The following is a 13,483-nucleotide window of genomic DNA, read 5'->3' on the forward strand; positions in this document are numbered from 1 at the left end:
ACATCACTACTAAACTGACTGTTTACACAATCAAATCATTTTTGTTTAAATGACAAACAAAAGTGTTTACCAGATACCAGCTACACAACACAACTGAGGACATGTAAAAGGCATAGGGGGCCTTTACCAAGCAGCAATGAAATAAAACAAGAGAAGTGATAAATTCTTAAATTGTGACATTTAATTAACATGATTATAATGATGCAACATAGAATACATTAATATCATAGTATTTATGATTAAAAAAAACCTAAAAAATAACCCTCGCAATATAAATGGCATTTAAGAAACATCACAATCCTTACCCAGCACCACAAAACAATATGAAACCAGCCTTATAGTTTGATTTCATTTAGTAAATTAACATATGTATGAGATTATGGAACTAACTTTGTTATTGGTTTTATAATAGTGACCAAGGCCGCTATTGATGATACAGCTCCTAATGTACCAACGGCACTTGGACTGAGCTTTGTAAAACCCAGAGCTGTTAAAGGTATAAACAAATCACAAGAATTCTTAACAGTATCTATAAATATATCTTTGTGACAAGAAACTAATGCATGCACATGTTTTAAACTGGAAGACAGATCAAATTGCCTAGAAGTTACACCAAGTAATTCTGATGGTTTTAAGAATGATGACCGATTTAATTCTAAGACATGTAATATTTCATATAAGTCTCTAGCCAAATTTGCTATAATAGATAGTAACCAAAATCGGTTTGCAGTTTTGTTCCAGTTATCAGAATCTGTTTTTAGAAAACCACTTTTTGTTAGCCATACAATGTGGTCAGCGTATAAGTATAGTCCATGAGCCAGTTTGCTTACTGTAAGTGATATTCTGAGAAAGGGGTCCTCAATATGCATGCTGTCCAAGGCAGTGTAGCAAATATCTATGCATCTTCCCAGACGCAAGACTAAAAAAATAAGAAGTTAGTTATCTGGCATTGAGAAACTCTTATCATATAATGTATTAATAACTATTTGATCAATTACTTAGGTACTATCTATATGTATAATGAAATGAGGTATGTTGTTTACTTACTTTTACGGAAAGAACTGAGAGCAAGTTCTAGATTTCGAATTCTGTCAATTGAATATTTATTAGCATTTCTAGTTTCTAGCTGATGCCATATTAGGCGGCTAGTATACTGGAATAATCTGAAATTTACAAATTAATTAAAGACCAGAAAGAACTTTTTTAGTATTGAACCATGTTAATATTTAATATGCTTACCTGGCTAATTTATCTCTGCCGTTGGACTGATTATTTACTTTAATTATAATATCCATATCTTTGCTATTCGAACTTTACCCTCTAGGATCAGTTTATATTTTTTTTTTGAATTCTATACCTAGTTGACTTTTGCAAAAAAATTGCTTTTTGACTAACTGATCAACTTGCTCTTAATATCTTCAGTTTTATCTCGAGTTTGTAATCCGTTTATGAATTTCCTTCATCAACAGCAATTAAATTTAATCAAACTACACAGTAGAAGTTTAGTTAGTGGACTGACAAGTGAAGTGTAGGCTAGGCTTGAGTCGGTCATGAACTAAGATCTGTTAAGAATGAAATCCCGTGAAGGACCGAAAGGAACTAAATCTTTTTGCACGCTCTTAATCGGTCTTTAGGTCCTTTAGTTCAATGGAATTGGAGAGCGCATGACTGAGTGAAACGGTAAATGGATGGAACGAAACGGTTGACACTGTTCGGCACGAGTGTGAACGAGATGAATGAACGTCGTGACCCTCCTAAAATATGTACGTGATTTTTTTTGTATTGTTAAGGTGTTTAGGTTGTTAAGGTATCCAATGAAAAACCGATTCCTATTCATTCCCGGCTCTCAACAACCGAACTGAACTAAAGCAACTAAAAGACCGAACTAGTTCGTTTGACCGAGAGCGGAGCGCTCTTAGTGACCGAGCAGGCACAAGCCTAGTGAAGTGACATACATAGTACACAACTACACTCTACACATATTATACTACTCTTTGCTCTACGCAGTCCGAAGTGTCTGAACTTCCGAAGTCACAGACTAAACTAGCTATAGTTGCCATATATAGGCTACAAATGTATCATAAACAATGTAGACGAATATTTTTTTTAAAACTTTGGCAGGAATAATCGAATCGGAAACAATAAATCGATTTTTCTTCATCCATATTTTTCGATTTGGTAACATTTTTTTTCTCTACCAACCGCCCGAACGAACCAATCACCAATCATTTGCGTTGCGTATTTTGCGTCGCCGTCGCAGAGCAGAGTGAAAAGTGAAACGGGTGGGGCAGGCGCGATGACGAAGGCGAAACGAAATACAACGTAGTAGCGATAGCGACGCCATTTTGATTTGTCAAGAAATGTTAGTGAGTGACACTGTAGTAGTGTTCTTGTGAATTTCAATAAATCGCGTGTTATTTTCGTGGAGTGGAGGTGTTACGGTGTTGAGTGATCCGAGAAAAGTGACTAATAGTTTGTGGTAAGACTTCCATAACTCTGTGTGCTGCAGTGATTGTACATTTTCTGGAACAAGGCGACATTTTGAAGTGACGTGTAATGTTGTGCATTTCAGATAGTGGTTCATCGTACTGAGCTTTCATGATTGGATTACCGCGTAGCGATAGAGATAGAGATCGTATAACGGTGAAAATTCGTAACATGAAGAGGAGCTCGTCCAGGGATAGTATGCCGCGTTCGAAGAGGACTCGCAGTAGCATAGGCAGGTACGACGACAGCTCGGATGAGCGCGTCACACCGGAGCGGGTGCGACGGAGGGTCCGGTCCCCGAGTCCCCGGGGCCGCTACGTGTCACCGCATCGCGACGATTATGTGCGCTCTCGTGAAGTCCGCGAGGAGTCTTCAAGACCCTACTATAAGGTGCTCTGCGTTAGTGCACTTCACCCTAAAGCTTCCGATGAAATCGTAAAGGATACGTTGTATAGGGAGTATAAAAAGTTTGGAGATTTCAGCATCAAAATTTCCCATGAGTTAGATGAACGAGTCGCCTACGTATGTTTCCGCAGCGTTGAAGATGCGCGAGACGCCAAACATGCCAAACCGCGTATAATATTGTATGATAAAGTTGCAATTGTTGACCCTGTTTATGAGCCCGTACGTTCAGAGTACCGGAGCAGACCCCGCAGTATTACACCACCCGATTATGACCGCCCCTATTCCTACGCTTGGTCTCCAGTTCCGGAGCGCCGTCGTCCCCCACCTGATGACCGAGCTTATGGCATTCCACCCACTGTGCCTCCCCATCACAGAGATTTCCGCCCACCCATGCATGAATATCCCATGGCTGGTCCTCATGGGCCTCCAATGCATCACCGCCCACCCATGCATCACCCTCCGCATCCCCACTACATGCCTCGCCCATACATGCCAAGACCTCATCACCCACCTTTTGAGAAAATGGAGAATAAGAAAGACAAGTTCCCTAACTATTTGCACCATGTCCACCCCGAAGATGATCCATTAGCTACCAGGACATTGTTTGCAGGCAATCTGGAGATAAACATATCTGATGAGGAACTGAGACGCATATTCGGCAGATATGGTATTGTTGAGGATATTGACATTAAACGGCCACCACCAGGCACAGGTAATGCTTTTGCATTTGTTAGATATCAAACTCTTGATATGGCACATAGAGCCAAAGTAGAGCTCTCAGGTCAATACATCGGCAAATTCCAATGTAAAATTGGATATGGTAAGGCAACACCAACAACAAGAGTTTGGGTTGGTGGTCTAGGACCTTGGACCTCAGTGGCGCAGCTGGAAAGAGAATTTGATAGATTTGGAGCTATAAAAAAGATTGAGTATGCGAAGGGTGAAGCCCATGCCTACATTTTGTACGACTCCATTGATGCAGCACAAGCAGCAGTCAAGGAAATGAGAGGATTCCCACTTGGTGGTCCAGATAGGCGCCTTCGCATAGATTTTGCTGATGTTGGTAATGGTGGACCATACAGACCTAAAACCTATGCACCACCAGTTGGTGAAGATGGTAGGCCCGTGGAAGGCTATGAAGGATATGAGGGTACGTGGGAGGATGGATATGCATATGGTACTCCTGGTTACAGAGGAAGAGGCAGAGGTGGCCGTGGTCGCGGTGGTATGTTTAGAGGCGTTTATCACGGCAGTGGAGATTACCGTGACGACGAATGGCGCCGCCCTCCTGCTGATGGAGAATATGAAGGGCGACTTCGTCGATCTGGTTCACGAGAGCCTGGAGTGGACCGCTCGCGTTCACGGTCGCCGCGGCGCCGCTCTCCCGATAGCGATTCAGATGGCTCACCGCGCCGAAGTGGAGGCATGCTAGCTTCGGCCCGTACACTACCAGAAGTTGTACGAAAAGCAACCACAATTTGGAATGGTGCACTCATTCTTAAAAATTCTCTATTTCCAACAAAATTACATCTCACAGATGGTGACTCTGAAATCATTGACAGTCTAATGAAGGACGAAGATGGCAAAAACCAGCTGAGAATTACACAAAGATTGAGACTAGACCAGCCAAAACTAGATGATGTGCAGAAGAGAATCGCTACATCTAGTTCCCATGCTATATTTTTAGGTGTGGCAGGTTCTACAGCTTCTATAACCAATGAAGATACAAGCATTCAGACAAGGCCAATGAGGAATTTGGTATCATATTTGAAACAAAAAGAGGCGGCTGGCGTCATCTCACTGTTAAACAAAGAGACAGAAGCCACCGGAGTGCTATACTCTTTCCCCCCTTGTGACTTTTCCACAGATCTACTGAAAAGAACTTGTCACAATTTGACAGAGGACAGTCTGAAAGAGGACCACTTGGTGATTGTGGTGGTACGCGGAGGCTCTGCTTAAAAAATATGAGTTTAAATTATGTAAACAAAATGATTATTAGTTAAGATTTTTTTTAAATTCAAAATGTTTTCCACTTTTGTTCTGTATTCTTGTGTTGTGTAGTGCTGTTGTGAGGTGTATGTAAAATTAGTTAAGTGGAGGTTTCATTAACCAATTTTAAATTGTGCAAGTGCTGTGTTTGTTCACAGTTTTAGTGTTCAGCAATAATTGTTACAAATAAAATAATAATAGGTGTTAGTTTTTGCTAGTATTGTAACAATCAAAAGATGGTAAACTGATGACTAATAAACATTGTTCAAGTGTATTTATGAGATAGTGACATAAATTCAGTTTTTTATATGTTCAGTTATAGTGTAAAACTAGTGTATGGTAGGTGAGGTGCTAGTGTAAGTGTGTGAACATGCAAATAGATTACCTATTCCTTCTGAAGTTGTAGTTTTTTTATACCTTGTGACAGTGAAAGCGGAAGTGCAACCTTCAGTGTCTCATTTTGTGTTGTTCAAGATGTGATGCACTTCAGTGGGTTACCCAAGCTGGGGTGACAGTGATGTAGCTATTCAATGTGTTAATGCCCACTGATGTTTGTGCTGTTATATGTGCCTGTAGACTTCTTAAACAAGAATGTTAAGTTTTGTGAAAGTTGAATTAGAGCTTATTTAGACAAAGGTGCAACATTTGCAGTGAAAAGTGCTATTGTATTGTTCTGTGTACCCTAGTTGAGTCTTATTGGTGAGTAACAAACAATGGATGCAAAGGTCTGTTATCATATGAACCGAATTCTTACTATTATGGTTTGGCCAGCAAATATGGATAACCAGGATGTATGGCCATAATATTTCCTAATTCTGATTCTGAGGGTGCTACTGGTCACTTCCTGGTACAACTAATAGGTATTGAAAACAAATGCCTTACTGAAAGCCATTACATATCCTTTTTTTGGCAGTTTCAATGACAGTGTGCTGGCCAGGCTTGGTATTGTTGTTTTTAAGGGACACTTTTATTACTGATTCTAATAATTTAGTACCTTCCTAATATTTCTTAGCCTGATTAAAACTGCCCCCCATAAACAGGTACATTGTTATAACTATCTACTTCTTTCAAAAATATTAAATTAACTTGCATTCCCTTTTATGATCTACACACTGTTCTTTGACAAGAATAAGTCTTGCCGGGCTCATTTTCAACACCTCACCCACCTACTTCTGTTGTTGAGTGCACCTAATTACTTCTTTTGTCATGTACATGCTCTTTTTTAGAGAATAGCCAATAGGTACAGTCGCCATCAGATATATCGGAGCGGCCGAGGTGCTCAAAAATATAGAGGCGTGTTCAGATATTTATGAGCACCTTGGCCGCTCCGATATATCTGATGGCGACTGTACTAATCTATGTACATACACATCCCTAAGTTATCAGCGGGCTGAGCACGGTCGCATTTTTATCGCCTTTCACTATGTGCGTTCTAACAAGTATGTAAGTGCGAAAGTGACAGGCATATTGACAGGTGATAAAAAAGCGACCGTGCTCAGCCCGCTGATATCGCTGGATCGTAAAATTAAGGTCTTTTTTTATTGGTAACTAATTAGGCAAATTCCCGCTCATTACATTATGGGGCATACCAACCTACCTAAGGTTTAATTTGATCTCTGCAACTATTTTTATGGAGCCACGCGTATAATATACATACGTACTTAACATTAGCAGAGGCTTGAGCTTGATACACCTCCCTGAATCTAGTCTGAGGACGCAGCGATACGTTGATGCGAGATGGAGATATCTTCTTGTTTCATTGCGGCATCCCTCTCGTCAGTTACTCAATTCAGGAGGGTGTGTCAATCGCTTTAGTTACTTAGGCGCCATTCATTTATTACGTAAGACCAAAGAGGATATAATAGGATAGAGCGGTACTGTCATAGTAAATTTTGTAGGCACAGTAAATTCACTGCCATCTATCGACACACGATTAAAACTAAAAATAAAAATATCAAAAAATGTATTATGTACATATATGGATAAATGATTTTTTTTACTGCATTAATTATTTTTATATGATTTTGACCCATGTTCTTTCACTGATATGCGTTAAAATTGTTAAATAACAAACGAAACCGTCAACGCCATCTATACGAGAATAGGCCAAAAGTAGTGGCCATCTAAACGAGATTTTTTCCTTAGACTGTATCCATATTCCATTTATTACGAAGTTATATCTATCTTTGCTAAGACTTGTTGCCAGTTTTTACCCTCTCCCTCCCCTATGTAATAAAAAATAAGAATAGGCCGACCCTCTCCCCCCTATATTACGTAAGAATCAGAAGGAAAACTTTAATTACACGTTTAGTTTTTATTAAAAAAAACAAAACATTTTGAATGTTTATTTGTACCTACAAAGGTAGTGGAGCCCGTCTAAGCTAACTGCACCGTGTTTGATAGCATAGTGTGGGAGTATTATTTTAAACGTCATCATTTCATAGACATTTCAAGTTTCTCATCTTTGTAATCTTACGTAAGAACTATGAAAACCGCCCCCCAACCCCCTTGTAAGAAAAAATAAGACATGTTCGATTCGACACTCCTCATTCTCTAAATCGTCTTACGTTATAAATGAATGGCGCCTTACCTACTCAAGGATTCACGAAGAACTAAGCTGTAAAATTATGCTGTTGCTTATTAGGTACGTACGCACCTACGCCATAGGAATAGCATTCTTGGCTCTACGGGCACACCGGGAACGTTCAACGGGGAAATTGTTATATTATATGTAAGTAGGTAGGGTAGTTATACTATTTTGTGCTTGGATTTCCAGGGAATCAGCATCGACTTTCCGATTGTAGACGTCGTACCTGGTCGGCGCTCACCTCACCATCTACAGGCCTACGTCATACATAAGAGGAGTATAATATTGTAAAAATTACTAGGAATGGCCTACGTCATAAGAGGAGTATAATATTGTAAAAATTACTAGGAATATATGGCCTACGTCATACACAAGAGGAATCTAATATTGTAAAAATTACTAGAGTAAAAATTATTAGAGTTGGCTTCAAAAAACTGACCGACGACCTAGCTACTTCGATGTAGCTTTAAATTAATACCTAGCGACTTCTTTGCATTATGAGATTCAATTTCACGTTATAAATAAGTTGTGGTGACCTGGTTCCAATATCATGTCATTGACTTCTCAGCTATTAAGTAGGTACCTTTTATATCTGGCATAAGGCAGATGAGTCATGCTATGCTGTTATAAACGATATTAAAGAGTTAAAAACGTCGGAAATCTGAATCTACTTCTTATTCTTTACGGTATCTAATTTTCTAATCTAATACACTAACTAGTATCAATCTTTACTTCCAACTGATTTAACAGCAGTTACAAACGTTTGTCATTGACATTTCTCTGCTAAAGTATCTCTTTTGGCAACTATAAATTTTGATTCGTCGGTTAATTAAAATCGTTTGTCCCACAGAACTTAGTTATATTCGAATGGACATAAATTAACCTTAGTTATTGAGAGCTGCCATCTTGCCCTGCAACAGTTTTATTTCTTTGATCCCGAATGGATGATGCTGAACTTAGAGAAGAGCTACGCGACACGGTTCCTCTTTACAACTACAGGTCAACCTGCAACGACGTTGGAATTATCTAGTAGGTATTCTTGGTATAGGTAAACTACAAGAAACGAGCGATTTATTCGATTACCAACTCTATAATGTGATATGAAATTAATAAAATAATTAATGTTAAGTTTTGTTTTATTTTTATACTCGACCAGCCCTGTTATTGAGGTATTTGATAAGTAGGAGTAGCATTATTATTTAGTCTCTTTTGGCGACATGTTTCGGATTCTTTGGGAATCCATCCTCAGGCACGAGTGTCCACGGCGGTTGTACGTCGTGCACGTGCACTGCCCGCGCCGTACCCGTACTGATAAATATTTTGAAATATGTCTCACGATAGTTTAAGTAGGAGTAGGTGTTACGAGTCAGGCCAAGCTAAGTGTAAGGCCTGAGTGGACGCTCGAGTTGAACGTACAGCGGGGCGTGCAGCGTGCATGTTTAACAAATGCAAAGTTGCAAACGGATAGGAGCGGCCTTTGTGCACGCTGCTCAAATTACTTGTGAGCCCGACGCGACGCTGCACGCCCCGCCGAACGCTCCGCTTTGAGCGTCCACTCGGGCCTTACACTAACTGCAGCGATTTTGATAGCACAGGTTGCAAGTGTTATTTTATATTTTAAACGTCCAACTTCTATGAATTTAACAAAATCGCTGCAGTTACCTTTGACTAATGACTGTATTTTGTTTTTTAGTTCTCTTGAGGTCCTTATGGTCCAGAAGTTAAATCATTTTTTGACTGATATGATGATGATTGATGATAGCCATATGGTTGCCGAACTGACCTCAGGTTCACCGTGAGCCGTAGCAAAATGCCGAAGGATGATGCTGATAGAGTTTGGCTAAAAAAACTATCAGGCGGCTCTTTGTTTATGATTTCTAGAATATTAAAATTATATAAATAATATTGCTGTCGAATATCTGCATCTACATTCATCCAGTGCTCAAATTAAACATGCCTTAATATTTAATTAAATCTGTAGGTACCTTTATAATTTCTTTCCCGTAAAGTGGCCCACTGTCGCTGCCTATGGATGGTGTAGAAGTCGCTGCCAGTATAGGTATGCTCTTCAATATTAGTTACTCTACCACTTTGCTCTACCAACTACCAAAGCATGTATTAATTGGACATCACAGTAAAAACCAACAAACCTACTTGCACTTTCTAGAATACTTGTAAAAATATTAAAAACGTCAGTATGAGATATAATATGACAGAAATATCTTCTGTCAACTCTTCGGTCTCAACGGAAAGTGACCAGAATTTTGTAAGTATAAAAGATAAAACTTTAGGAGTAAGTATTCTTTATCAGCATTATTACTATGTAAGTATGTACTTGGATGAGTTTTGTATAACAAGAACAACTTTTTCCCCTCACTAGCTCGGAAAGCCGTCTTTTATCCTTTAAAACAAGCGGGGAAAAACGCATTTTATCCACTAGTGGTGAAAGTAATTTGACCTTGGATGGAGCGTGTTTAAGAAGTGACAGATAACAACACGTAAAACGCTCATAATAATGGTTCGTTCGATATTAATTATCATTAAATAAATGGTTTGAGAATCTATTAAAAAATACCAGATTTAGCCTTATTTAATGATTTTAAGTCATAAATCTTAAAATTCCATAATAAACGTTTGTTTTTTAATAATTATGTTAAATATAATTCTGAACGCACAAGTTAAGTCGATGCAATTTCAAAACGCATCATTGACATTTCATACGTCAGAAATGTCAACATTGTCAACAAAAATTTTACTTAATAACTTCTCACGTAAAAATACAGAATTTCCAGAGTTTTTTGTTATAATATCGTAAAAAAATTAGTGATTCCAGTTGATGAAGATGATCTAACGCCTGTGGGTGTTGCACTTTCCTCGCTATAGTGAGGGGAAAAGTTTTGTGTTACACACGGGTGCAAATGTATTTTACTTCTCGTGTGTTAAAACACTCGCTACGCTCAGGATTCTATTTTAGAACCACTCGCTTCGCTCGTGCTTCAACTATAGAATCCTTTCGCTTGCTCGTGTATCAATTCCACACTCGCGGGTAAAATACAACTTTGCACCCTTGTATAACAAATAACTATTACCGAGGGGTGTGCGTGGAGGATCCGTGTCCAGCATTGAGTTATTATTACTATAGAGAACCATAACAATCAATTGTCGCCTAAGATTGTCGCAATCACAACATGTACCACGCGACCAAAACGTCGTAAGCGCCGTAAAAATTCATGGCGCGAGATTCACGCCCCGCTTCTATAGTTTGATATCAAAACATCACCTCATGGCGCAAACCTACGAGGGTTGATCCGTATGCACCACCCCTAACCCTCTTACAATGAAACTACATTCAAGATTTATTTTTCTACATAGTCTCCCTCAACACTAATACACTTATTCCATCGGTGCTCCAGCATTTCAATAGCCTCCTGAAAAAAATAATGTCCGACCTCTGAGAACCACTCCTCCACAACAGATATCACCTCTTGATTATTCAAAAAAAATTTTCCACGTAAAAATTCCTTTAATTTTGGGAATAGCCTGTAGCCGCTGGGGGCCAAGTCAGGCGAATACGGTGGGTGCTCCACCAATTCGAAGCCTGCTTGGTGTATGGCAGCCTTAGCGACACAGGACGTATGGACGGTAGCATTGTCTTGGTGGAAGAGTACGCCACTTGTCAACTTGCACCGGCGTTTCTCTTTAACCCTTAAATGCATAATGATGTATATATGCATCGTATATTTGATGGTCCGTGGCTCAATATGCAGCTATCCAAAATCACATTTATTACTTTTATACAGCATGACACATCTATTTCAATTTATTAAAAAGTTATACAAAAAATCATGCATTTAAGGGTTAATAGCCTCTCGCAATTTTACAATTAAGTTTGCATAATAGGCCCCTATAATAGTCTCTCCCTTTTTCAAATAGTCAGCCAGGATTATTCCTTGAGCATCCCAGAATACAGACAGCATAACCTTTCCTGCAGACGATGCCACTTTAAATTTACGTGGTGGCGGAGAACCACTGTGTTTCCACTGCTTACTTTGAATTTTAGTTTCGGGATCATAGTGATGTACCCAAGACTCGTCCATGGTTACGTATCTATAGAGAAAATTATCTTTATTAGCTTGGTACATATCCAACAGACGCTGGCAAATCAATACTCTATGTCTTTTCTGATCAATGGTCAACATTCGTGGCACCCATCTTGCACTGATCTTGTTCATACCCAATTCTTTAATAAGTATCTGTTGCACTACATGATATGACAAGCCAGTCTCTTCAACAATTTGCCTGATACGTATTCGCCGGTTTTGTAACACCATATCGTGAACTTTATTAATGTTTTCGTCTGGAGTGACCGTTAACAGGTGGTCCACCGCCATGTTGGTTTTCACAACTTGATCTTCCGCACTTAAACTCTCGACACCAACGTTTTACTATGTAATAGGATACTGCACACTCCCGTACAGTTGCCACAATATCTTGATGGATTTAAGTTGGTGTAAAATATATTTTTTGTAGATATTTTATTACCGCCCTCTGCTCAACAAAATCCATTTTCATACAAAAAAACCACGACTCAACAATTACAGTAAGCTGTAGCTCAATAATAGTTCGACATTTAAAAATGTTTTTTTTTTTTTATAACCTCTAAATGTCTATAAACCTACAGCAAAAAGGTTTTAATAACCAAGTGACAGCAAAGAGGTCAGGGGTGGTGCATACGGATCAACCCTCGTACTGGTTCTTGCCGGTTCTAATACGTTAGAAATAATAGTTCAATGGTTTTCAGTAAGTATTCTCTTTGATTCTATCTTGTGGCATAAGTGGCTTTAAATCTAGATTGAAAAGAGTGGCGCAAACGCACGTTCCCTTATAAGGGCTCAAAGACTGCATTAGTTATCATCATAATTTTTGCCACTAACAAAAACAATACTTTAATTACGGAACTCAGCGCCGTGTGCTAATCACAATTGCTAACTGAATTAGATGTACAGCGCCATCTACTTAGGCTATCAATATTTCGCACTATACTTAATTTGTGTTAGGTTTAAAGCAGCGGTCGGTAACAGTTTAGCAACAGGCGGCCCGCGAGCCTCCCTGGCTATTTTGTATGTAATATTGACAAACGACAATATCTGATAGTCACAAAATATTAGCGGCCCGCTTCAACTTCGTTAACTACTATCTACTATGTGGCCCTTGGCTGAAGTTGGCTGCTAAAACGTTGCCAACCGCTGTAAAGCGTGCGCACAGTTGAATGTGTTAGGTATGACTTATTTAATAATTTAAAGCGTCAATAAAATAAATCGATATTATTTTGTACTGAATCGAGCGACCTTTCGTTGTTATTTAGAGGTTAAGGACCGAGAGTGACCTATAGATATTGAACATTGATCATTTCTAGACAAAATGGAGCCAGGCGACCGATATAATGAGTGTCTGTTAGCCATGAAACGAGCCCACAGGGAGTCAGCGACCAAAACTACGGCCGAGTCACCGCGAGAGCGGGACGAGGGACCTTCGGATTTGTAAGATACTACATTATACACATCTTAGGTAGTATGCAATCAGCAGCAGAAGTAGTTAAGCGGGCGAGTTGGTTAAAATGATCATCGCATAGATGGCGCCAGCATAATTTTTCCTGTCTCTAGTTTTGTTTCATGGGGTTTGGCTAACGTTTTGGACGCAAATGACGGATATTAAATCACATTTAGTACATTTACAATCGGGTCTAACGCGAATTTATTTTGTTACCTTTATTTACCGACGTTTCGACACAGGTCAAACTTATGTTTGCGCCATCTGTAAAATACTTAAGACTGGCCAACCCCCATTATGGTCCTTGCGCCATTTTGATGAGTTGCCATAAGTATTTATAAAACCATGTCTTCATAAAGCAGATATTGACCTAACTATAATGTTACCAGCCGTTGTAGTACTTGTTGTGCAATACGTCGGTTCCGACGCCATCTGTTGAATGCAAATTGTCAGTGTCGATATTTT

At 39.2% G+C, this 13,483-nt stretch overlaps 2 protein-coding genes across 2 annotated transcripts; one reads left to right on the forward strand and one right to left on the reverse strand.

Annotated features, from left to right (window-relative positions):
• Positions 1 to 156: 156 nt before the first annotated feature.
• On the reverse strand, positions 157 to 1,581 carry LOC134749232 (peroxisomal membrane protein 11B). The gene is made up of 3 exons (XM_063684119.1): positions 1,240 to 1,581; positions 1,048 to 1,163; positions 157 to 919 (listed from the first exon to the last, which is right to left on the reverse strand). Exons 1-3 carry the CDS (start codon positions 1,293 to 1,295, stop codon positions 378 to 380), a joined length of 714 nt encoding a protein of 237 aa, XP_063540189.1. The 5' UTR covers positions 1,296 to 1,581; the 3' UTR covers positions 157 to 377.
• Positions 1,582 to 2,299: 718 nt separating this feature from the next.
• Positions 2,300 to 5,276, forward strand: LOC134749310 (RNA-binding protein spenito). Its single transcript, XM_063684209.1, has 2 exons — positions 2,300 to 2,479; positions 2,573 to 5,276. Exon 2 carries the CDS (start codon positions 2,599 to 2,601, stop codon positions 4,849 to 4,851), a length of 2,253 nt encoding a protein of 750 aa, XP_063540279.1. The 5' UTR covers positions 2,300 to 2,479; positions 2,573 to 2,598; the 3' UTR covers positions 4,852 to 5,276.
• The last annotated feature ends 8,207 nt before the right edge of the window (positions 5,277 to 13,483 follow it).

Source organism: Cydia strobilella, chromosome 18, assembly GCF_947568885.1.
Source record: "Cydia strobilella chromosome 18, ilCydStro3.1, whole genome shotgun sequence".
Lineage (NCBI taxonomy): Eukaryota > Metazoa > Arthropoda > Insecta > Lepidoptera > Tortricidae > Cydia > Cydia strobilella.

Coding starts and splice junctions, on each gene's coding strand:
- LOC134749232 (XM_063684119.1), bottom strand. CDS start 1,295: ATGGATATTATAATTAAAGTAAATAATCAGTCCAACGGCAGAGATAAA. Junction 1,164..1,239: donor GGCAGAGATAAATTAGCCAG/GTAAGCATATTA, acceptor TGTAAATTTCAG/ATTATTCCAGTATACTAGCC. Junction 920..1,047: donor TCTCAGTTCTTTCCGTAAAA/GTAAGTAAACAA, acceptor TTATTTTTTTAG/TCTTGCGTCTGGGAAGATGC.
- LOC134749310 (XM_063684209.1), top strand. CDS start 2,599: ATGATTGGATTACCGCGTAGCGATAGAGATAGAGATCGTATAACGGTG.